The 26,877-nt window shown below is 46.8% G+C and overlaps 1 protein-coding gene across 3 annotated transcripts in view; it reads right to left on the reverse strand.

Annotated features, from left to right (window-relative positions):
- Positions 1-1,281: 1,281 nt before the first annotated feature.
- The window catches only part of PITX2 (paired like homeodomain 2), a 191,920-nt gene continuing 166,324 nt past the window's right edge, over positions 1,282-26,877 (reverse strand). For 2 of the 3 annotated variants that reach the window (XM_085635704.1, XM_085635723.1), the window contains exons 4-5: positions 6,090-6,295; positions 1,282-2,650 (exon numbers count right to left, since the gene is read on the reverse strand). In XM_085635704.1, the coding sequence (XP_085491830.1) occupies positions 2,093-2,650; positions 6,090-6,295 (764 nt within the window). In that variant the 3' untranslated portion in view covers positions 1,282-2,092. Of the gene's footprint in view, positions 2,651-6,089; positions 6,296-8,255; positions 8,878-26,877 lie in introns of those variants that run through there. The other variant, XM_085635714.1, reaches the window with a different exon arrangement.

Raw genomic sequence — 26,877 nt, forward strand, 5'->3', positions numbered from 1 at the left:
AGTTGACCGGGGCACCCAAGGATTCCGTCTGCACCACTCTGAGTAGGTCCCGGATCCAGTCTGGGTCAGGCTAGAGTCACCTCCCCCCTACTGTGAGCCCCGGAGACCAGATCAGTAGAAATATCTCTACTTTCGGTCATTTGCTTCCAATCCACAAACCTGTCTGACCCCCGTCTCCACCTCGCGCCGGCACAGAGACAACAAAGGCAGGGAGGGGCACAAAGCCCCCCTCACCAACCTAATTCAGCCTCCCCTCCCCCTCCCCGGCGGCATGGCGGCTAGAGCCTGGAGAAGTTAATGTACAAACGCGGATCATAAAGCGCTAAGAACGGCTCAGCTATCGCGCCTCTCCTCCGCGATACACGAGGCGGAACAATCCCCGCCGCCACCTTAAAAGAGTCCCTGCATAAAGGAGAGAGCCAGGCCTTCTGAACTCCAACCCTCCGGCCTGAGTGCCTTCTGGATGGAGAGTGGAGGGGTGCAAATGAGCACCGGCCTTCACGTGAAACACGCGCGGGAGATCGCGACATCGTTGGAAGATAGCTCCTTCCATCACAGAGACCGAATCGCGGCGGACTTTATTGGGCAGTTGGGAGTCGGTTTGGACGGCTCCACATCATTTATTCGGTTCCTCCTGGATTTTGAGGGCCGGCCGGGCTACGGAAACAACGGGCCACGCCATTGAAAGACGATGAAAACCACTGCCACTCTTTTATTTTTTTTATCGCGACTGGATGTTTGTGCACGCGTTAAAATCCACTCTCTGTTCGTTTGTCTGCCAGATATTCGTTAAGCTATTTTATTAAAAGGTAAGCAGCAATTTTCAAAGTGCGATAGCAATAAAAATAAGTTAACTGAACGCTTAAAATTGGATTCCTATCTTGTTTGGAAGTTTATCTAGTTGAACTATATTGTGTAGTAAGCAGACCGTTTTATTCCTCGTGTTAACGCGCTTGCAATGTTTGTCAATGCCCAGCGGGTCAGACAATGTTCAAAAACACAATAGTGCTGGCTCGTGGCCTAGCCCTGCCGCAGGAAGTGCACAATTAGGCGAAGTTGTGATCCCGAGTGCACTTTTCTGGTCGGAAAGCGGAAAGTTAGTGGTTTCACAGTGGGGGGTCACAGCCCTATAATCGGTAACACATGGGACGCTCTAAATAAATAACTTGATCTTATGAGGCTGTCATTAAATTTAAAAAAAGAAGCATGCTCACCGCTGGACCATTTATCACCGCACAAATTAGTCTGTTTTCGCCTCATAAAAATAAAGAGAGACCAGCGTGTATTCGGTATACTTTACTCCCATGAAATAAAACACATTTTTTCCATGTTGCTGAAAAGGTAAACGATAAAATGCATACGGAAATGTTATACACAGGGCATCTTGTACATGGGATATTTTTTTTCTCCAGAAACGTTGCATCCAGCAAAGGATCTAACTCTAAAACGGATATTCACACGGTTTTGGTTTTTAGAATAATAGTAATATTATGTTAGAAACGTACAGTGTTGCATTTTAGTATATACACCCGCCTGCTTCTGTGTGAGTGTGGCACGCTTTATCGATCACAGCCTACTCACCCGAAAACACTGCGTTAACTCAACTGCCCGCGGCTTCTTATAAAATTATTTCGACATTTCCCCCCCACATATATATATGTACATCATTTCAGTCCTTTTTAATGTCCACAACGCTAAAACGTATAAAATAAACAAGCTTATAGTAACAATGAAAATGCTGTATCCAGTCAAACACGTCTCTGTACCTGGTGGCGGTACGTTTCTTATTGAAAGTTGGTGGGAACTTTGAAAAAAGCTGGGAGATGCTTTTAAATGGCGGAGCAAACTTTGGAAAGTCGTCGGTGTCTTTGAAAGTTGGCAGTTGCCAGGGCCCTTGAAAGCTGGCCAGACATTTGAACAGTTGTCGCGATCACTGAAAGTTGGTAAACCATTTGAAGTGTTCATAAACTTTGAAAGTTGGCAGAAACGTGTCGGAGCTCCACTCTGTCGCTGTGCCCACCTCTCCTTTCCCTCTGGGCCCGGTGGCTGCGGGGGGCGCTCAGTCTCTAGGGTCTGGAGCCCAGGGCCAGCCTCACACCGGCCTGTCCACGGCGTACTGGCAGGCGCTGAGGTTGGAGGCCGGGCTCTGCACCCCTCCGTAGCCGAAGCTGGAGTGCTGCTTGGCTTTCAGTCTCAGACTGGCCAGGCTCGAGTTGCACGTGTCCCGGTACACATAGGGGGGCGTGGGGGGCGCGTAGGGGCAGGCCGGGCTGGGCACGCCTGAGTTCAGCGATGGGCTGCTGAGGTTGTTGAGGTTGTTGAGGGAGTTGAGGCCGGAGCCGGGCACCCCGGAGCCGGGCACCATGCCCGAGGGCATGCTCATGGACGAGATGGAGCTGGGCGGCGAGAACATGGCCTGCGAGGACAGTGGGCTGACGTTCATGGAGTTGAAGAAGGGGAAGCTCTTGGAGGACAGCGACGCTGAGGTCAGGCCTTTGGCCGCCCAGTTGTTGTACGAGTAGCCCGGGTACATGTCGTCGTAGGGCTGCATCAGCCCGTTGAACTGGGGGCCGAAGCCGTTCTTGCACAGCTCGGCCTGCTGGTTCCGCTCTCGCTTCCTCCACTTGGCGCGGCGGTTCTTGAACCAGACCTGTGAGGGAAAAGAGGAGAGATGATTTGGGATAATGGCAGTGGCGACGAGGCTACAGTCATCACAGCAGCACCGGTCCACGACACAGCCGTGCAGAGGTAAATCACATTGTATGCACACACTCTCTTTATGGAGAGGTGCTTCAAATAAACTTTACAGAGAAACAATAACACAAAACATGGACGGCAGAGAAGCACACATACCACCAATAAAGTGCTTCTAATAAACTTAATGTAGCCCCGAAAAGAACACAAAACATGGATATCACACACACACGCAGGCGCGAGAAGCACATATATCACCAGCATGGCGGTGCTCTTAAAATAAACATTATTGACCCTCGAAAATAACATAAACGTGCATACTACCGTACACATGGGCGACAAGCACATATCACCAGTGATGTGCTTCAAATAAAGGTTACTGTCCCTCGAAAATATCATAACACATGCATACTATCACACAGACAATCACAGGCGCGAGAATCATGTATATCAGCCATAGCATGGAGCTGTGCGTCAAATAAACGTTACTGTCCCACGAAAATAACATAAAAACACAGACGAGAAACGAGGTTCTCACAGAGAGACAAGATAAACACAAATATATTACATTACAAACACCCGCAGGAATATAGTGCGCAGCAGCGGTAAAAATATACATCACACACACACACACACGACACACATATTATGACAACCAAACATACCGCCACTTTTAGTTAAAATGTAAACCTTAACATAAATACACTATGCAAGATTGAAAGTGTAAAACAAACACATACGACAGTTTACAGATTGGCCGGAAAACATAGTTGACACCTTCACAACCACCAACACACAACCTAATTAATCCTCTCAAGTAACACACTCACTGTGTGGAAACACATCCACAAACTTGTTAGGTGCGCGTACACGTTTAACATACGCATATTTACATTCCACATAAACACGGACATGTAATTCACACACACACTCGCGGCACATGCGAACATGCACGATCATGTGTAAAACAACACGTAAATATATTGAGAATCAAAAGGATGCGCCATGAAACGTGTTGCAATGTGTTTGGTTCTTGTGTAGCAAGGTACGGCCCTGTCGTTTGTTTTCAGTCTGTGTCGTAAATGCACTTACTGCTTTACGGCTGAATTGGAACTAAATCTCCTGGGGAACAGTCGGATTAATGCAAACTGTTTCATGCGCCTGTGTATGGAGTACGGTTAATAAAATGCATGACACAAAGTTCCTGCTGAACCAGTACTTTTCTCAAACACATCTAAGGTCCCTCCTCGTCGCAAGTAAACATACCATAGCGAAAATTCAAGATAAAAATACAACGTCTCGCGCTCTAAACCTGCGAGTGTACATGTCTAGCACTGGACTGGCGTGCAGTGATTGGCCTGCCGCACAATATTCGGACTTACAGAGCCTCGCAGACTGCTTGCTACACAGGATCTAAAATGTGATTTTAAGGAGCTGTACCCGCCTTCCCATCTCCTGCTCTGCGGCACCCAACGCTCGAATCCCCTGCTCGCATGAGAAGCTCTGCGTTGCGTCTCTATGTTCCTTTTCCACTAAGCGCTCGCCGGCCCCTCCCTGCAGATAAAGGACCCCGTGCGACTATCTGCCGAGGCTTCCAATACACATCCTGGGCTCTGATCGGCGGCCCCCTGCCAGCAGCCCCGCGGTTTGTGTATTGGAGCGGGCACGACCCCCTCCACCCTCCTCCGCTTAGACAAACGATGTTGTGCATTACTGCACTATTAGTGCCTTGCAGCAGAAGACACCCTCACTATGCGCCCAGCGTTGCAGATGTTGTGATGTGTGCTGGCAGCGCGGCTCTAATTACCCTCATTAGGGACGGGTTCCCTTTCCACACTACCTCGTTAGAGACCCTCCGCCCGGACAGATTCGGTTGCTTTAGCAAGTGACACAGGGCACCCGCTCAGAGTAGTCCTATGTTTGTTTTTATTTTTTTACCTTGTTCATACAGCGGTAAAAACTCTGTCTTGCGGCGTGTTCGTTTGCAGAATGGGTGATAGGCTCCTTTCGTCCACGGTTTGAATGGCTTTAATAAACAAACGCTTCCATTTCCAATGCACCAATATTAAAAGGACTCGCTCGAGGTTTCCTTTCAGCAATAAGGAAGCTCGGCAGCTTATAATGAAACAGTTGTTCAAATAAAAGTTTGCTTTGATCTCCTTAGATTTGACAAACAATTGTTTTATCCCGTAGGAGTTTAATTATTGTCCATTTTGCTAGGGTGGTTTACCCTACCGAATTGCAATTTTACTGCGTTGCTAGGTTTTATTTAGAAACAATATTTGCATTTTAATTTTAAAAAGAACAAACTAGCTTTGTGTTTCTCTGCTGCGGTAAAGCCATAGACCTCAGAAGGCTCAGGGATTATCAACTGACTGCCTTTTATCACCGCTAATATTTGCAGACCATAAAACGGAGCCATTTTTCCAGCAGAGGTCGCATGCCCTTGTCTCCTGTCACAATCGGGTGATTGTGTCCGTCCTCTGCACGGCGGAGAGCGCCTCGCAGCGTCGGGGCCTTCGGTTTATAAAGATTGCTTTGGGGGTCATCTGGTCGCGGCCTTTGTGCCCACTTCACTGCCGCGACGCGTGTTTACTCGCCGCCGAGGAGTCAGCGGGAGGGATACGGACTCTGTGTACATTGTACCCGCCCCCGCCCCCCCCCCAACTCCGACAGTGCATAGGCGACACTGGCTGCAAGCCACGGCGGAGGGCATCCCCTTCATGATACTGGGGTACAGGGGTGGCGTAGGCCGACCCCACCAACCCGACGAGAACCGCATCTACTTTATAAAGGGTGTGCTGTGGGGGTCGCGCGCACATCCACACAGAAATGTGCTTCTTCCCCCAGAAAATCCCATTCCGACGGCGGCGGGAGAGCAGTGTTTGCACCTCAGATCTAGCTGTGCTTTGCACCTCAGACCTAGCTGCGCTTTGCACTTTGAAACTCAAGGTGACACATTCACAGCATTGGAAGAGTTATACCGCTGCGTGATCGGTGCTATGCGTGCTACTGTGAAGAGGCAGGGGCAGATTTTCAGGTCACTTGCGCCACTTTTGCGTCACTTTTAACATGGGAAAAGTGACGCAACAGTGGCGCAAGGGGCTTGTAAATCTGCCCCGCAGTGTGTAGTGGAACTGTACAGCGCCAGGGTGCAGTGACAGTGTACAATAGGAGGGTGCCGTTTTGGTGGCAGCAGGACTGTACGTTGGCAGCGTGCGATTGTAATGAGAGTGAACAGTGGAACGAGGCAGTGGCGCGGTAGAGTGTGCAGTTGGACGGTGCGGTGAAAGTTTGCTGTGGCAGTTTGCAGTGACACTGTGCACTGTGCACTGGCCGCTGATGCTGATGCTGAGCCGGCGGGTCGCGCGCTGCCTGCCTCGGATCCCACGTACCCGCACTCTGGCCTCGGTGAGGTTGGTCCACACGGCGATCTCCTCGCGGGTGGACATGTCGGGGTAGCGGTTCCGCTGGAAGGTGGCCTCCAGCTCCTGCAGCTGCTGGCTGGTGAAGTGCGTCCTCTGCCGCCGCTGGCGCTTCTTCTTGGAGGGGTCCTCCGGCCCCGACTCGTCGTTCTTACCCTGCTGCCCCTTGTCCTTGTCTGGAAAAACAATGCAAAGGCAGCGTTAGAGACAAGGGATGCTCCAGTGAAGCGCTACCTGCGAGGAGCGGTGCGATTTGACATCATTACGTATCAAATACTGTTGGTGATGTTATATAGATAGACATTTGTCGGGCAAAATACAACCGCTATTATTACATATTGAAACAGTTTTTTTCCCTTCAAAATAGGTAGCAGAGAAGTACCAGTGATATCATTGCATGGCGAACTATCTATGTAAACACAGGCCATGCAATGCAAAATGTGCTTGTAATGAGCACACAAAACAGTAGGTTTACAATATACATATACGATGAGTATCGCACACTGTTTAGGCATATGTGTGCATATAGAAATCTCTGCTCATGCCAATTTATCACAAGATACAGTCCTGCAGTAATGGTTTAGCCAAAGACAGGCAAATTAACTACACACACATATTTGCATAAATTAGCTACACGCCTATATTTCAACAAAGTATAGATGGCTGTACATTCTTAAAAATAACTATCTCTACATTTGCATGAAGAAATTGACTATTTGGGTGTATCAGAACAAATTCCCAACATGACAAAATGGAGCACACAAAACACACTGCCTCCCATATTTGTTTGCAAACACGCACTCACTTTCTCTCATTCTCTCTTCACACAAACACACACACACACACACACAGGAATACATTACAACTAAACACACTGAGAAATCGACAACATAAGACAAATATGCATAGGCGCAAACACACAGAAAATGGCAGAATACACTGTGCACAGGTATTTGGAAAAAATAGCCAAGAGCGTGCATTCGGTGAGATTCAAATATAAATGTATAATAGAAGGCTCTGTATATTTAATCTGAGGAATTAACTATGATCTAAAATTGTGAGCTATATTTAGTTTTAAAAGACCCCTTTTGTTAAGTTCACGCATTTATTAAGGGAATTACTACGTCTACGTAGTGTCATTATACTTATGTGTATGCGACATCGTGTTGAAGTAAAACCTTCGAGTTCTTTTCAAATATTTCCTTGAAAAGAGGAACAAGAAACTTGCATTTCTCTCCCATCGCGTCAAGGGTGCACTCATGCACCACAACAACTTGTTTTTGAAACACATATCACCTCCTGTCCTACCATCCTGTAAAGCGGATTGTGCTTTTATAATGAAGCGATGTATTGTCGCAAAAAGACACATTTAAAGTAAGCCTTCGGTGGAAGCACAAGAGCAGTTTCTTTTCTCAATGTACCATAAGTACTCAAAATATTCTAGCCGATTTCTAGTGCTGTTGCCGGGTTCTGAGGGGGACGGCCCCGAATACACGGGCGACACCATTTCTAAACGGGAGATAAATCCACAATTTAATGAGGCAACCTGACCTGCATAATCCTGGCAGGGGCGATTTAAACAGTATGCTTACACTGTAAGGTTTCAGCCCAGATTGCCTGACTGCTTTCATAGAAACAAGACCCATCTCCTTTTGAAAGTATCCCTGAGTTGGATAACAATAAAATGTGTTATTTGCCAAGAGCCTTCCTAGGGGTAGGCGCTCGCACAAAGATGCCTCCATTGTTTGTTATTAGAGGTCGCCCACGTTTAACGCATGGCTGACAGCGAATGAGAATAAATGAAATTGCATGATATATATATATATATATATATATACACACATATATAGATATGTATATATATTTTCATTTTACTGTAGAGAGACAGTCGTGGCAGGCTCCCTTTGGCAAGAGGTTAGTGCCAGCAAATATTATATACAATACCGGTTTCGATATAATATAAACACAATAAAGCACATCTTGACTGCATGCCAGAGCTTGTTCGTGCCCTTTTCATCTCAGCCCAAGCCTGACATAATGCCTGCCCATCCACAGAGCTTCATTCTTGTAGGGCTGTGGGATGCACTTGGCACTCCTCGAATCCATTCCTGCCCTACAGCGTCCCAGGCTGCTTACCTGCAACGGCCTCTGGGCTCGACGTGTCCGAGATGGTGTGCACTTCTAGCCGCTGCTTGGCCAGCGAGGAGGAGGCGGCCATGGAGCTCAGCAGGCTCTGCGAGTGCAGGCGCTGGTGAGAGGAGGATGAGGAAGAGGAGGACCCCTTGCTCCCTGCCAAGGGGTGAGGCTCCAAGTGCAACGAGTTTTTTATAAAGTTCATCGAGGTAGCCGGGCTGGGATCACCAACAGAAAACGAAAGCGGAATGTCGAGAAACACCGAAAGCAAGAAAAGAATAAAAAGGGAGAAGAGATGGTCCGGTGGCAGCTGTCGTGCTTCCTGCACCCGCCTCGGTGTGGGTGGACTGAGTCCTGCTGCACGGAGTTCCCTCTCGTGGTCCGGCCAGGGGCTGTAGGATGCAGCAGCCCAGTTGGCTGCACTTTATGGAGGTTCCACCCGCCTGCAGGGACAAGAGACTGGTCCTCGCTATCCGGTCTCGTGCCCGGGCGCTCCTTCCGGTGCGGGCTGTCACTCTGCTCGCAGCCAGGCGCGTGCGGACCGGTATGCAGGTGGAAGCGCTCGCTGTGACCCTGTAGTAGCTGCCCCGTGCTCCTTTCCCGGCGCGCGCACACTGACAGCTGCAGCCTCCCTGACAGCGACACAGGAGGCCAGGCTCGGCCTGCGCGTGACGTCGCACGCTCCGCCCTTGGCTCCTCCTATGGAAACGGGCGGTAGAAACTGTCGCTCCCAATCAGCTTTCCGTTGGATAGAGAGCCGCGGTAACGCAGCTCACGCACGGGCGTCAGGGACCGCAGGTGGGCGGGGCTAGGATGAGTGGCATTCTAGGGAGAGGCGACCCTAGCGGCTCAGTGCGCACTATGGGCACAGGAGGCGCGCGGAGCAGACTGGTGTGCGGCTCAGAGGGGCTCATTCAGATGCTCTGCACTCAGTCAAGCCTCTTTTGTCAGTCTGTTATGTCTACCCGCCTGCCTATCACTCTCCCTCCAAGTGATTCCATGTGCATTGGTCTATCTGCATGCCCGTCTGCCTGTCATGTTATTCCATGTATTCTTATCTATCAGTCGGCCTATTAGTGCACATTAAGCTCTTGAGGGTGCGCTGACTGAGACAATTCTTTCTCGTACCGACAAATTAGTGGGGATTTCTTGTCGACATTCAGTCTATTCATATGGCAACGGGTTAGCACATAGTGTATCGCCCCACATAGGACACACCAGCGACCAGAAAGGCATCCCAAATTATGAGCGCCTCTGCTACTCATGCGCCACCTTCCTTTTACAATGAACGTCCTTAATCTATCAAACTAAGGATGATAGGTTTTCCTTGCGGTTCAATAGTGTTGATAATAATGATTTGAATTTGAATTGTATTATTATTTAGTCACATTGGTGACTGTTAACATTGTGTAAACAGACCTGGACGCTTACGATCGACAAATGCACCACGTCAAGATTTGCATACTCTGCTCTGAACACGCAGACTTTTGATATATTGCAACCTTAGCAAACCAAAAATGTCTGGCACCCGAATAAATCAGACCGAAGGATAAGCACTGCATTCAAAATCATCGAACAATTACTGTCTTTTGACAGATATGACAGGCCCACATTAGCTAAATCACTTATTACATATGGCATATTCAAAGCCATATGGAAAGCATTTCAAGCAATAATAGTGAAGTGCAGCCCCACTCTCTTCTACCGGTTCACGTAATCTGCACTGAGCCATACCTGGAAACTTTGTAAATGTGTCGGGAAAACAACGTAGTACACGGCTGCCTGCAATCAGTATCGTATTTGACTAAAAATCAAGAAAATCGCTGTAAGAGATGCTGCGTTTTCCTGGATTATTGAGAAGCGTACATTCTCTGTAACACGAGTTGCTTTCTAGAAGGCTCGACTACTGGGATGAATTTACCGCAAAGATGAAAAATTGAAACCGAAAGTCACACTGATTTAGTTTAAACAATGCTTTGATGTAGATTTTTTTGTGTACTCTCCTAATGCATCTCTCTCGCCCTCGTTTGTGGTCCTCCTCTCCGCCTTACCTAATCCCCCTGTCTAGTTTTACCTGCTATCTCTCCTCTTCCTTTAATGGCTCGATCTCTCCTAAAATCTTCCCTCCTAACCCACTCTATCAAAAACTTTCTGTTTATCCCTGAATTCTTTTTTCCAGTTTCTTTGTTTTCTACAGTGACTCTGTAACTCAAAGTCGCCCAACCTTACTTTCCAGTATAACACATCTATCTATCTATCTATCTATCTATCTATCTATCTATCTATCTATCTATCTATCTATCTATCTATCTATCTATCTATCTATCTATCTATCTATCTATCTATCTGTCTGTCTGTCTGTCTGTCTATCTGTCTATCTATCTAGTTATCTGTCTATGTATGTCTATTTCTATCTCCGTCTCTCACACGCATCCCCCCTCAACCTTCCAGCCCCCCCCCCCCCCCCCCCCCCCCCTTCCTGGCAGAGGTCTCCCTTTCCCTGCCAGTGTCTTTTTCTTAAAGTCAGTGCCCCCTTTCCTTTCCATTCCCCACTCTCTACCCGAGAGCCCCATTAACCTCTCCTGTGGCAGAATCTCCAAAGTTGTGAGTCTGCCCTCTCTGACTATAACTGTCGCCGCTTCTGTCTGGCTTCTAGTGCCTCTTGGTCACTCGCTCTGTCACTCTCTATCCTGCCCTCCCTGTCCAGGGACCCACAGCGGCTCACTCTGTCTTCCATTCATGTATGTTTTCTCTTTGCAATGCATTGGTCTCTCCCTCTCCCTGTCTCGTCTGTCCCTCTCGCTCCTTCGTGTCCCCTCTGTGCTGGCCCTCCGTTGCTATCTTCTGCTATTGCCCTCTTCCTTATTTTGCCCACCCCCATATCCTTCCGTTGCGGGTCCCATCTGCTCTCCCACTTTCCTTTGTGGAGTCCCGTCTGCTCTCTTTCTATTGCTTTACCACCTTTTGCTGACTCCCTTTCCATTTCTGCTTCTCCTCTCCTCTTTTCTCTCTTTTTTTTTTTGCGGCGCCTTCTTCCCAAACTACCTTCTCCCTCTCCATTTTCTGCTCCTGCTTTTACTTCCTTATTCCCCTTCTCCCCCCTCCACCTCTCTCCCTCCCCTTCTCTGTCTCTCACCAATCTGCCCCTTTCACTTGCTGTCTCTTTTCAGCTGCTCTTTATTCCTTACTCATGTCCCTCCCTCGTCTCCTTGCGGTGGACCGTCTGTTCGCCTGAACATTCCGGCGTCTCTCTCCGTTTTTTGTATCCCTCCCCCACTCTCTCTATTTATCCCTCTTTTCTCTCTATCTGTGACTCTTTTAATCCCTCTCACTGTCTCCCTCTTTTTACTCCAATCTCTCTCACTTTATCCCTCTGTCTCTTTTTATCCGTCTTTCCCTCTCTCGCGCGCTCTCTCTGTCCCTCTCCTCTCTCTCTTTATCCCCCCCTTTTGCTTTCCGTATATCCTTCGAGTCCTTCGTCGCTGCAGCCTCTTCTCTCGTTCTCACCCCGTACCTCGAGTGATAAAGGCGATGTGACGTCTGAGTGCACCAGTGAGGTGTCTGGGACAACACTCGCCCGAACGGCCTCGCCTGGACACTACTCGATTTGTTTTAAGACCCGTGGAACAGTGTATCCCTAACAAAAGGACATTTATAGGAAGGTTTGCAGCAGGTTGATATTATTTCCAAGACAACGCTTAACTGTACTTCCAACAAGAATATGTTTTCTAATATGCAGTTGATTGAATTTGCCAATGAACTGAGAGTGCATCACAGGGCGCGCGGGGCTCGCGTGGACGGGAGGTGGCTGCGGGGCTCAGTGGCGACCTTTTACTGCAGAATTTGACCATGAATTGACACGCGATAGTTTGAAGTTATTCACGGAGATACTCATGGCTCGGCCGGCCTCCTCCCATGATGCCATCATGTTTTAGCATATTAAAGAGCCTTCCGAGGGAATTCGCTGGTGCTTTTAATTGTCAGTAAAACCAACGTTCCTAATAAACTGCCACATTCCTTCCAATATTGTACCAGGTTGCTCTGTTTGTTTTGATCTGAAAACATTCATTTTGAGTTATGAGTTATGTATACGGGCCGCCTCGCAAGTACAGATCAAGCGATATCTTCACACAGCTGTGAAAAAAGTCACCTTCCCTTTAAACATCCGTCATGAAAAATAAAAACATTTTTGGCAAACCGCTACGCACCTGCTCTCGGCCTCGGCTTGCGCAATCTAACTTGCTGCTCCATCACGCATCATACATGTTGCGCCCGTGACCCCTGTAGCGCCGAAGCTTCATTCATTCACACCAGGCGCTCAGTCCATCACTCGGGAGCCGCCTTGATCCCCCAGGGTTATCGTAGGAGCTCGCCTCGGACCCGGCATCCAATCCGCACGGGTCTCGTTCATACCCTCGTCCGCTCCCTAATCGGATAATACTCTCATTTGCTTAAGTCTATCAGAGTGGGGGTTAGTGGCTTCTCGGCGCATTATTTATTCAATCGTCTCCTCCTGCCCATTGCCCGCGCATCATTAAGTTTATGCGTAAAGTAACAGGGTCCTCCTGACCCCAGCAACTGCGGGCGACCCATTTAACCAGGTGTGTAGGTAAATCCCAGCAGCGCTCGGCACTACCCGCTTCTCTTGGGCCTGCGTGCCTTCCGCAGAGGCACCTGCTCGCGTCTTCTTTTTTTTGTTTTTTAATAAGGAGCTGTGTGTTATCCGTGTTATGAGAGTCGGGTCTTTGGAGTGGTTGATGCAGAAATGAATCCTCTTCAGCGCCGGCTATTACAACACTCAAAAGTCCAATTCTATATTCGCCAAACGTACAATCGCCGGAAGCCATTAAAAGCGGCCCCCAGTCCTCTACAGCGACAGAGAGGAGTCCGGATCTGCTGGTCTGGCAGGACGGGGACGCCCCAAGCTCTCCTTTTCGCATCATGGGCGCCGAGGCCCGCGACAGCAGCTGGCACTGTTTGAAAGGTAAATATGTCACTGTACCCTCAGCTCATAATCACAGGGGGGGGGGGGGGGGCAGAGCAGAGGCGCAACATAGAAGCGGGAAGGAGGCTTGCGCATTTTCAAGCGCTTAAAACAATTTTGGAGGGCAGTGGCTACTAATTATGCAGCCGAATAGAAAAAAAGGCTTGTTGCCAGTGTTTACTGAGCGGATAAGGATTGTCGGGGGACATTTGCACCGCGCTCTAGGTCTCTAATAATATGCACTTTGCTGGTGTGCGGGCGGTGGTGCATTCGGTGCACACGGGAGAGATCCCGGCCAGCGCAACAAAGATGGGTATATGAATGACTTCTCCGCTAGGCAGGACGGGAGCTACTCGAAAGGGCCTTAAATGTCCCGTTTGCATATGTAAATACGGTACTTGCGGCGCAGGACACAGAAACCCCTTGCTTTTAAAAGGACCTCCCTGGGAATCTTGGAGACGCCATTAAAAGATTCACACGGCGGGTTTTCTGAGAGGGAATCCTGCACTTCTTCCAACTTCTATAGTTCACACGAGAAGCAAACAGCGCTCTTGCCCGGAGGAGCTGCGCGCCAGCGGCAGATCCGCGCCTGTTACAAGCGCAGCCCGCGAGAAGGCTTCAGGCGGTGGGTGGATTTACAGCGCATTATAGTCAGTGCTTGAAATGGAAAAATATAACCCGCTCGTTTCTGAGAAGTGCCGGTACTCTCCAATTAAAAATCTTGCGTCTCTCTTATAAAGTGCAGGTACTCTCCTCTCAAAATACAAAAGTGCCGGTACTCAGTACCGGCCCATTTAAAGCACTGATAGTTTTAACATCCCCGCAGCCAATACACTTGTTCACACAACGTGTGAATGGATGCCGAAGTGAGCTTGCTCGGACAGATGTAGCACAGGTAAAAAAGTGTTGAAATTAGTTAAATAGAATATATTATTTGGTCAAAAGTCCTTTGAGTTTGCTTGCAGGGAAGTGATGCATGTTTGACATCTGCCACTCAGCGAAACAAAGTCACATGTATACATCTTTAAAAGCCTGGGCGCGGAATCGAGATTCGGAGTAAGTGTGCGCGACAGCGCCCATCCCGTGGTCGCGGACGTTTGGGATGAAGCCGCGTTGGATGGAAACAAAATAAACACCGGTAATGAGATTAGGGTGCGGGGGAAGTCGGGAAATTTGTGCCGCGCTCCTAATTGTTTCCCGTTTGCAGCCGTGATTTATTCATTTATTTATTTAACAGAAACCATTTTATGCCTCTCCCTTAAACACTGTCTTACTGTGTATCTCCAGCTTCCATTCTTATAAACATCCCCTATCTGCCTCACAGATGCCGATGGGTCATCCTTCTATCCAACCATCCGCATTCACTCTTTCTTTCTTTCTTTTTTATTCTTTCTTTCTTTCTTTTTCTTTCTTTCTTTCTTTCTTTTTCTTTCTTTCTTTCTTTTTCTTTCTTTCTTTCTCTTTCTTTCTTTCTTTCTTTCTTTCTTTCTTTCTTTCCTTCCTTCCTTCCTTCCTTTCTTTCTTTCTTTCTTTCTTTCTTTCCTTCCTTCCTTCCTTCCTTCCTTCCTTTCTTCCTTTCTTTCTTTCTTTCTTTCTTTCTTTCTTTCTTTCTTTCTTTCTCCCCTTTCAGGACCTTGTACCTGGACTATCATAAAATGCAGCAAAAACGTGCCGTTCCTTGGCTGTCCTTGATTTTGGAGGATTCAGATAAATGTCTTTTTTGGAAAGCTCCTCCTTCCAGTACTAGAAATGTAGATATCAGACAAAATCCTGATTTCGGAAGGCAGTAGAAAAGCCGCCCTGCATCAAACAGCAAAGCCAAGACACCATCCACAAAAAACTTCAAGTACGCAAAGCAGCTGAAAAGTGCAAACATGCAAGCTGAAGTGTTTTTTACGTACACGCGTAATCTACCCGCCTCGAGGACCACCCCTGAGATCGACCTTCGCCCACCCTGCTCCTTCCAGCTGCAGCCACGCACGCGACCACCACACACACCTTCACCGACGACTCCCTCGGGCTTTTCGCCGCAGGTCAGCGTTTCTCTCAAAGGGCAGTCGTGACAACTCGTGAAAAGAGAGCCAGGCTGTCTTTGAGGTGGCCGCTCGCTTGCGCGCCGTTTCTTCAAGCACAACATTTTGCAGACAGACACATTGGGGCATATTATCAAGGACTGCGTTAAAAATTATCGCCGGTTTAGCGGCAGAAAACTGGCGATAATGGGCTTGATAATATGCTCTATGGAATTCCCATAGAAGCCCATGTTCTGGTGTGAACATGGGCTTCTATGGGACTTCTCCAGGGCATATTATCAAGCCCATTATCACCGGTTTAGCGGCAGTTTTCTGCCGCTAAACCGGCGATAATGTTAACGCCGTCCTTGATAATATGCCACATCGTTCCTTCACGCCACAGACATCCTTTCTGCATAACCCCTTACTGTATTTATACCACCAAAGCGGCCTGAAGACCTCCCTTCCCTGGTGCTCACAGAAGACAGCGCTAGCGCAGGTGAAGTAGCTTTTGGACGCTTTAAATATTTCCCGTTTACATCACACATGGCACGTGCACTCGTATTTCCTCAGTTTACCTCCGGCATTCATCCCCTATATGCCTCTGTCCATGAATTATAGAAACACCTCAGTGCACGGGATGTTGGAAGCACATTTTGGGACATGCAAACCGAGGACGAACAGTGGCTCGTCCAATCAGTGTGAAAGCATCAGTGCTTCGCACCTGGTGTGGAAAAGCCGACATTAATATGTGTTGGTGTGAAGCAAGTGACAGCTGCGAGGACGCACCGCAGAGTGCAGGGAGGCACTCGAGCAGGCCTGGCTTGAGCTGTGGAGGGCTGACATAGCCCCAGCCCCCTTGCTCTCCTGCTGGGCGTAGGGCCTCCCTTCCAAAACTTTGTCCCTTTTGTTGGGGAGCCAGGAGCGATTTGCATATGATCGGTCTCTTTCTGTTGTGGCATAGACTGAGCTAAAAACGCTGGCATGGAATAAGCCAGACTTTTTTGCCAGAGGTTTTGATTAAGCTGTGCCTTCAAGCCACGACTTTTTGGGCTAAGCTGAGTCCTCTCGGTTGGAGGGGTATGTCCAGATGTGCGCTGGGAGTCAAGCTGAACCCCACTGATGAGGCCCAACAGAGCCAGAATTGGTTGTGCTGTTGTATAGAAAGTACTTTTGGTAAAGCCTTCTCCTTTTGTGGCTGTGCTGTCTCTTTTGGGTCAGGCCAAGACTGATTTGCATAAGGAGAACAAGGGGCGTGGTCAATGTGTATGAAGGCCACATATATTTTATTGGCCAACCAAACCCATTTGTTCGGTTCACACAGCAGGAGATTTGGAGAAGTCAGTCTTTCAGCCAGCTCCTCAGGCCTTGGTGAGGAGTTTGGTATGTAGTCAATGCGACTGCGGAAAAAGGGGTGTCATGAAATGGAATGTACAAGATGGCGGACAGCATTCCCTCTCTGCCATGCTGTTATGGCAGTTCGGGATTTCCTGTCAGAACCCTGGCTTGTGCGCATGCGCAGCTGTTTGCCGGAATGGCATTACATATTGGCTGTAAGTGATCAATTTTGGTCAAAGTGTAATGTGAATGGACTGGGGTCATGTGACCTCTATTAGCAGATGCCTGGATGGGGGGCAGTGGTGGAGCTCCTCACTACGTCGCTGCACTTCTAGTCCATGCTCACGTGCGCCTTGACGCATACCTCACTGTACATTAAGCACGTCATAAAATAATAAAGGAAACTAACTAAATGTGCGTATACAGGCGCTATTAGTCTGAGTGCAGAGGCGTTTGGTGCCCAGTGACAAGGGACAACACCTGTGAGCCCATCCATCCATTGAGATAAGGCACGTGTGAGGGAACCCCGTTTGTATCAATGAGAATGTACCCCTCTCTCTGATTGGACCGCGAGACCAGTCCTTGAATGACCTCAGATATTTGCAGTTCAGTTTCCAGCGGAGCCCTAGCAGCCAATAATGATCTCATTACAAACAACAAAAGAACACTCGTGTCTGGTATCCCATATACGTTTGATGTAACAAGCTCTGTGCCCGACTTCCTGGAGAAAGCAGTGTTAGCCCACACGTGACTACAATCATCTTAAAATTGTCTTAAGTGGCACTTTACCTGCCAGTGCCTCTTCTGCGATTCTGTAATCGAAAAGTGCTTGCACATTATTGCGGATAAGGGACTCTCGTTGGGCGAACACTGAGGTGGTTTTCTGGTAAGCATACTGAAACCTCTTTAACCTGTTATGTTAAGTAGGATTTCACTTACATATACCTCAGTAACATTAATAAATAGCGTCAGTGCGCCGTTGGCTTAAAATGAATGCAGGGGCGATAACTTCATGTATATAAAAATAACTCAAAGCCCAGTCTCGATGGCGTCCTGCGAAGTAGGCAGTGGTACTGCAGTAGCACCAGGCCTCGACCTATTTCTTGAGTTTCTTGCAAAAGTTTCAGCTCTTCATCCACTAACCAGGTGAACATAAAGGCAAACCTACTACTACGACCTCGAAAACAAGACCATGCGGATGTCTCTATGCCCAATAACACAATGACACTCCGATTGAAAAAGATAGCCCGTCTGTTGTCCTTGCTGACACAGATCTAGCCTGCAGGTCGCCCCTTGACCCACTTCCGGTGGCACCTCAGCGTCCACCATCTTGGATTACTCACATGCCAGCATGAAGCCTCCCCATTTGGCTCTAGGTTGGAGTATTGAACTTAAAAGGCGGTTACACTTTCGCACACACTGCTTATTCACCACCCGCGGTGCAATGATAGTTTGCAATAATTATTAAAAATGTTCTTTTTATTAAAGTTTTTGTTTACCATTCGGGTAGCTTGACCTGCCATTCGAAAAGCAGCATACACCTGTATGTAAAAAGTGCGCCCTCCAAATATTTCTTAAAAATATCAAAGCTCATGGTGCATAATGCGCAGTTAATGTTAGAGCGCAGTTTCATTCTTGGGAACAAACTTTGTGTAGAAAGTGGATGCGCAGAGAAGTAAATAGGGCGCCCATATAGCTCCTCACACGCCTTACGGATTATTCGCGCATGCGCAGTGTAGCAACACCGAGACAGAATTGGCGGCTGAAGTGGAACATTTCACGCCCTCCCTCCCCCGTGGGTTTTGCATGCCATTTTCACTGACAAATATAGAGGACAGCCAAGGGAAGTTCATTTCGAAGTGCTATCGCTTCCAGCTACCCTTTAAAAATACCGCTGGACACGGATTACATCCACTTTCAGCCTTGCGAAATAAAAACAAACGTCACAAACTTGCACATGTGGAAAGAAATGTAGAATTTGTAAATGTAAAGTAATGGAATCTACGCCATGACCTACATTTGCTAAAGGCTGCACGAACCATACGTGATCCTGCGCATTTCTTGCCATTCCGTCAGCGGGCTTTACTAAGGGCAAATAAATCAGCCCATTGCTTCTCGTTGTTCACACTTTTTATTCTGTTTTGTAGCGCTTACCCGCACAGCTTTCGAATAATGTTATCACCGTACTTGATTCTAAATACTACGGGGCTGATTTACAAGCCCCTTGCGCCGCCTGTGCGTCACTTTTTTTCCATATTAAAAGTGATGCACTGGCGGCGCACGGGGCTTGTAAATAAGCCCCAACGTCGTAAAGTTGTGGTCCCACCTTTATGTAGTATATGGGGAGTGTGGGGGAACCCATACAGTATACTATGGACAACGATAAAGAGGCCCAGAACCTTCCTGGTGCAGACACCTATTTTTGTGCAATTCAATAGAGCCCGACCTTCATCCTAAGGCTTTGGAGCACCAGTTACATTACATAATTTTTTTTATTCAGGTGGACATCAGGCGAATTGCCCAGAATCACAGGATTTTGGGCCGACGCAGAGACTCGAAGACGATTCCCTCAGTTCCAAAGTCGGCAGCTCGTGCCATTGCCACCCAAGTGTCCAACTACTAAAGTTTGGGTCCAGGATTCCAAGTGTTAGCTCAGAGTATCTGTCGCTTAAAGCTGCCTTGTTGTGGTACCCTAAGATGTATTTCTTCTCTTTTTTTCAAAGCAAAACACGACGTGCCATGTATGCCGTGTTTCCCGCCGCTATTGGTAGCATTTGGTGCTCAAATGGCCGAGTTGGGTGTCCCTGGGCGCGAGAAGCCTTTTACTCCGCTTGCCACTCATTCCCAGCTGCACCTGCCCCACAACAGTTATCCCTTCCAATGCCCCCCAAACAACTACTGCATGAAAGCTTACTATCGGAACTACCCACACCCGGTGAAAGCTGGCAGTAAGTACGTGCCACTTTCAACTGAAAATTAATTAGAAGTTCAAAACGACACATCAGTACATTCGCATACCTTTAGTACCTTTAAACGTCCCACATGTACTTATACAGTTCTAAAAAATGCATAATAAAAAAGCAAACAAAAATGGGCATAATCATAAGGCGACCCAGTAAACAAGGACTTTACAAAATACTACCAAAGTGGATGCACAACATTTATTTTTCATAATACTTTTTGAAAACAGTTTTCCTACATTTTCAAATTACAACTGTTGTAATACAAGTCTTTAATCGCCAGAGAGCGCTCTTGCGTGCAAAAAGAAAACCACTCTTCGCGTGTGCCTCGCACAAGGCTGCGCACACACAGAAAAGCTGGAACGCGGCGCGCATGCGCTGTTCAGCTGTTTATGGACGGGCCTCTGCTGTGGGCCTAGAGGTGGGTGATGTTATTACCACCCTTATTGGGCAGAGAGGGCCCGTGAGGGACTGCAGCGCCACCCCCACGAGGAGCTTTGCCCTATTATGATGCTTTGCACCCGCAAGGGTGTGTGAGGGCACTTCCAGCACCCACGAGGAGTATCTGGTCCTCACCTCACCTACACTTTAGAACCTATCCTCAAGACTCCTTTCTTTCTTGTAGCAGATCATACTGGGAGTACTACTTTTTGTCTTTTTTTCTCTCTTAGGAACTGATACCCAACTGTGTTTGCATGTCCTATTGGAGCATCGGTACAGGACCTTTCTCACATTTGCTTCTTGTCCCTCCCCCTTCAGTGTGATTATGAAGTTATTACCACCCTTATTGGGCAGAGAGGGCATCAAACCACCAAAGCAAATGCCTAGTCACAAGTGTACTGGAGCGCTTTACATTAAACTAGGAAACTGATACACATAACTTGCCTCGATGAGAGCTGTGGAAAAGTAAATACGTGAAAACAGTTAGGCGGATACATTTTGTAGAGAATTATTGTCAAATTCTAGTAGAATTTAGCTTCCATATTAGACTCTAAATGCTTTTACCTATTTGCAAGTTGTCCACTTTGTGATCGATCCATCGATCGATCGATCAATCGATCCATCCATCCATCCATCCATCCATCCATCCATCCATCCATCCATCCATCCATCCATCCATCCATCCATCACCACATGTACACCTCAAATCAGCACTATCGCTAGCCCTAATAAACACGTCAACAACATCCATGAAATGACTGACAATTGCTTGTTATGAAGAAACAGCTCACTATGTATTTTACAAATATATCCCATTTTGAGGCAGCTTTGATACATGGTATACAGACAGGAAGGTCGTCACCTATCTAAGGATTCACCACTTTTCAAACACAGGCCTGCCGGACAGCCATTCCTAGAATAATTAATCACCTTAATTGTTTTGGGGCATGACCAACTCATATGCAAAGCGGCTAGAGGCTGCTACAAACCACCAACTAAAGACTACCACTTGTTTACCATTCATGGTCAGATTCATATCTATCAAGAACAAAGTGAAGACGGCTGTGGGCTCATTTAGGGCCTCATTCACAAAGGTAAGGTTAGACCAAAAGTCTAATTTTACTACTTTTCGGTATTCACAAAGGTAAGTTACTACTAGTAGCTTTACTACTAGTAATTTTACTTGTAGTAAGCTTACTAGTAGTAAAGTTACTGGTAGTAACTTACCTTTGTGAATATCGAAGAGTGGTAAAGTTAGACTTTTAGTCTATGTTAGACTTCTGATCTAACTTTGCCTCTGTGAATTGGGGCCTTAGACTTCAGGTCTAAAGCTGGACTTCAGGTCTAAGTTTACCTTTGTGAATCAGGCCCTTAGACTTCAGGTCTAAGCTTACCTTTGTGAGTCAGGCCCTTAGACTTCAGGCCTAAAGTTGGACTTCAGGTCGAAGTTTACCTTTGTGATTCGCACCTATAGTGTTTTGTAGCAAGTGCAGTGAAATTGTGAATTCCAGTAGTGCAAGTAATGTACTAGATAAACTAATAACGCATAATACACCATAAGTCATTAATGCTAATCATTAGCAAACTCCAACATAAAATGTCCCTGCTCTGATAGTATCAACACTGGCCATGAATCAGGAGTTCAAGTAGTGTCAAAGTTAGAAAGCTGTTTAGATTGACAATTATTCATAAAAATAGAAATGTATCCAATGCAATAAAATAATTATTCTAAAAAAGGCACAAGATGAAAAAACATCTGTTGAGCTTCTTATTTTAACGGCACAGCCTAAATACCTGGCTGCTGCATGACAAGCTAAGCAGTGCATGGTAGTAAAAGACAAGAAACATTTAGGACTTGTCAAAACAGAAAGGAGAAATTTAGTGTAAACATTTTTGTAACACAACAGAAACAACCCAAGAGGCTCACAGCAATTTGCGTATAGTTACAATCTAAAGGACATAAGATAGTGGCACCAGAAAAACAGCCACCCCTTGTGGAACGTTAGCATATGGTTAACAGTTCCCTTTCTGTAACTCAATAGGAGGTTTTGTTTGTAGGTGAAAGAAACCCAGAATAACCATGGTTCTGTCAAAAAAGGCTTATTTTGTTGGCCAATAGGCTCTAATGCTGGATTTTCCAATCGCTGATAATTCCCTTAATAACTGCTTCCTTTCATTAAACACTTTCTTTGCCCAGCCCTTATCCTTTTGGTGAATTGCCAAAAAGCTGTGAATGATCCAGCTCTTTGCAGAGGTTTTAAAAAAAATGTAGGCACTGAATTTTACCTGTAGCCGCCATGCTTAAAAAGGCTTTGATGATGTCCCTAGGCAGGTTTCCCAAACAGACATCCATAACAACAATGCAGTTAACATATTTGTCAGGGGCGTAGCTTGGTCAGTAAGATTGGGGTGGGTGTCAGCTTCAGATTTACAGACAGTCACGCTAGTATATGATGTTAAAATACATTATGCAACAAGCAGGACGCATGAAAGGGAGAAAGTGGAAAGGGAGAGGAATGTGGATTGGAGGAAGTACTTTGTGAGAGAAACAATATTTTGCAAAATATTCAACATTGTTTAGAGCTTTCAAAACAGATGTGAGAGAGTCTGTGAGTGTTTTTGTCAGAGTGTGCATGCAAAAATCCCAGGTGAAATCTGACAGACACCGCATCATACCCGACTGAAAGTTCCTGTACTCCACTATTTATCAGAAAATAAATGTATTGGGGGGCTGGGGGGTGTAACACTCCACATACTCCCCTGAAGCTACGCCCCTTATAATTGTATCTTCTAAACAACTGAGACCCTACTCCTCATGACAGGTGAAACAAGGAACTCTGTCGAAGCCCCAATAATGTTCTGCACAATCTTTTATCTTCTCTCCAAGACGAGTATGTGTTGACATGGCCCAATACCCTGCTTCACATGTTGCATCAGACATACACTTCTTCTGGTAAATTTGTATCATTCCTTTTAGGAACTTACACCCTAATCTAGAAGCAAAATCAAATACCACTCCTGTGGCTTGAATACATTTGTTTCATATGTTTTAACTGGTTAGACCATTTTTTTTTATTATTTTCAAACACAAGGTCCAAATATGAGAAGGATTGGTCTCTATACGGGGAAACATCTATTACAACACAGGCATTTCCATGAGTTGCATTACAATGACTTGCTTTAGTGAATGATGTGTTGGACTGGTGTTGGATTTTGAGTCCAACACCTTCCCTGCTGATACACCGACTGGAGTTAGAATAATAATTTAAACTATTCCTAAGTCCAGCGCTTCCCTCAAGCAAGTTGTTGTAATAACTTGCGTTGTAATGGAACTCGTGGTAACATCGTAGTCGTGGTATTGTTAAGCCACGCATTGTTATAGCCTGCGTTGTAAGAGATGCTATTCATCCAATACAGATGAATGTCTTTCGTACAATGTGAGATGTAAACCATTGTTTTATTTACAATATCAGGTATAAACGTTTTAGAAAGATTTGCACTTAGTCCAAGCAATCCATGAATGTAACGTAAGAGCCAATCAGTTTCTTCAAGACATTTGGAGTTGAGACAAAAGGAACGCATCATCTGTGTACAAACGTATTGGAATAAACTTCCTACCACTCTGTGGTGTGTTGGTCCTTTGATCCCAGAAGCTCACTCCATTGGTGCAGAGTATAAAGAGGAGAGGAGCAAAGACACAGACTTCATTGGTTGCTGGGCACATGTCAAGGTGGGACCTCATAGAACCCAACTTCTAGTTTTACATTTATGGTGTGTTGTTCATTGATCATGTGTTGCATAACACTGTAGTGTAGTTAATTGAAGGTCTCCAACCCACAAAGATGCCATGGTGAATGCAGCCGATATCCATATACATGGGAGCAAATATTTCAATGTTGGGGTCAGAATGAACACATGACCCAAAGTGGTTTACTTGTCTTTTAAAATGACTCCTCTCATAGACCTTACGACTCTGCTGTGTGCACACACAGGCATAGCAACTGCATATTCACAGCTAGTTAGTAAATAACCACTACGCATAAAAAATATTAAAAGATAAAAGGACGGTATCATTGTGATGTTCTATGCGTATGAGTCTAAAAAAGCATAGTTTAAATTGTGTGAGATGCATAATTTTTAATAATGATAACACTTTTGACTTCTTTGTCTTTTACCTTTGGCACAAGGGGCTGATTAAGCATACACCAGATTCATGTGAAATGTGGTGATGAGGGCCGCAATGTGTATCCTGTGTGTCTCATGAGCCCCAACTCTTCCTGTGCGGTGCGTTCAGTGAATCAGGTGCTGAGTGTTGGCACCTTAAGGTTCACGTTGGTGGTCCTGTCGAGATGGCCTATAATTCCGAAGACTCCTCCCACACCCCGTACTTCAGACACCATGCTCATTTCATCCATCCAGACACATCCTCCCTATGCTCTCCTAGCTCACTGGTTTCTTCCTTTAATGTTTGTGGCAAAGTCCCAGCTTCTCTACCACCTTCTTCCATAGTAGACCACTTTCTGCTTTGCACCTTGCTAGTGGACTCTCTGTCCTCTAACACTGAACATGGGGCAGGCTAACAATAAGCCTGGATGACCCAAAGAGATAGCAACAATAACCCTGAATGGCTCAGAGTGGAGGCAACAATAAGTCTGGATGACCCAGAGAGGTAGCAACAATGACCCTGAATGACCCAGAGAGGGGGCAACAATAAGTCTGGATGACCCAGAGAGGTAGCAACAATAACCCTGAATGGCTCAGAGAGGAGGCAACAATAAGTCTGGATGACCCAGAGAGGTAGCAACAATGACCCTGAATGACCCAGAGAGGGGGCAACAATAAGTCTGGATGACCCAGAGAGGTAGCAACAATGACCCTGAATGACCCAGAGAGGGGGCAACAATAAGCCTGGATGACCCAAAGAGATAGCAACAATAACCCTGAATGGCTCACAGAGGAGGCAACAATAAGTCTGGATGACCCAGAGAGGTAGCAACAATGACCCTGAATGACCCAGAGAGGGGGCAACAATAAGTCTGGATGACCCAGAGAGGTAGCAACAATAACCCTGAATGGCTCACAGAGGAGGCAACAATAAGTCTGGATGACCCAGAGAGGTAGCAACAATGACCCTGAATGACCCAGAGAGGGGGCAACAATAAGTCTGGATGACCCAGAGAGGTAGCAACAATGACCCTGAATGACCCAGAGAGGGGGCAACAAGAAGTCTGGATGGCCCAGAGACGTAGCAACAATAACCCTGAATGGCTCAGAGAGGAGGCAACAATAAGTCTGGATGACCCAGAGAGGTAGCAACAATGACCCTGAATGACCCAGAGAGGGGGCAACAATAAGTCTGGATGACCCAGAGAGGTAGCAACAATGACCCTGAATGACCCAGAGAGGGGGCAACAATAAGTCTGGATGACCCAGAGAGGTAGCAACAATGACCCTGAATGACCCAGAGAGGGGGCAACAATAAGTCTGGATGGCCCAGAGACGTAGCAACAATAACCCTGAATGGCTCAGAGAGGAGGCAACAATAAGTCTGGATGACCCAGAGAGGTAGCAGCAATGACCCTGAATGACCCAGAGAGGGGGCAACAATAAGTCTGGATGGCCCAGAGACGTAGCAACAATAACCCTGAATGGCTCAGAGAGGAGGCAACAATAAGTCTGGATGACCCAGAGAGGTAGCAACAATGACCCTGAATGACCCAGAGAGGGGGCAACAATAACTTTGAATGACCTAGAGAGCAGCCACAAAAACCTTGAATGACCCAGAGAGGCAAACACAATAACCCTGAATGTCCCTTGCAGGCAGCAACAACAAGTTTAAATGACCCAGAGAGGTAGGGATAGGTAAGGATGGCATTTTGGTTCTGGATATTGCATCCCAAAAGGCACTTGAGCAAGCACCAAGGGAATTCATCATTCCTTATCTTTAGGTACATTTAAAGGTGAACGTGCCACAACAATGTGTGAGGAAAGGGACTAAACAAGCCAGTTGTAGAAACATAGGTCACACTTGGTCACGAAAGGTATCCAACCTTACCCGCCCATTGAAAAACACCCCCACAATAATTGCACCAGGATTGAAACACAATAGTCAGTAAAATATTCCTGCTTTATTAGACACACATATAGTTATTAAGGATCCGAGTCCCTAAGAAATCTAGGCACAGCAGCATGGACAAGATGCCATGCAGTCTGTAGGCAACTGACCTACCAGAGGCTTTAATCTGCCATCATAGTGAATGAGTTGATGTGTTTCAGAGTGCGCGTCCACTTTGCCGCTTAATGCCCAAGACCTATGTTCTGCAAATTAGGTTTATTACCCCGAATCAGCACAAAGGTACAAAAAGGAACAAAGTGCTTAAAGGGAGCCAAACAACCGATTGACTCTGCCCGATATACAAACTAATATCCAGGGCTGGACTGGGAACAGCAATCAGCCGTGGTAAATCGATGCTCGACTGGCCCTGGAGGTGAGGAGTGCTAGCAAGAAGCACCGCTCCCGCCTTTGTGACAGGGGGCCGATTTAGCAGCACTGCTGAAAAACCTTCCCCCTGTGACAAAACCGACCCCACGGGCACAAAACCGGCCTCCATCCCTCTGGCCCACCAGGAAAATGCCCAATGCCGCCTACAGCCAGTCCGGCTCTGCTAATATCACAATCACTTCAATTTCTCCAAAGCCAGGAAGGATGGGTCAGTTCCTAACTATTCTGAAAATCATCACAAGGACAAAGATGCTCTTTGAAAGAAGTGGGGAGCCCTTTGCTATCCGTGACTGTTGCTGTTCGAGGAAAAGTGATATCGATTAGCAGGAAGTCAGAAACAATGTGAAGAGAGGGCAAGAGAAACAATATTGAGTAGATACAATAGCGA

Source organism: Triturus cristatus, chromosome 2_1, assembly GCF_964204655.1.
Source record: "Triturus cristatus chromosome 2_1, aTriCri1.1, whole genome shotgun sequence".
In the NCBI taxonomy this organism is placed as follows: Eukaryota; Metazoa; Chordata; class Amphibia; order Caudata; family Salamandridae; genus Triturus; species Triturus cristatus.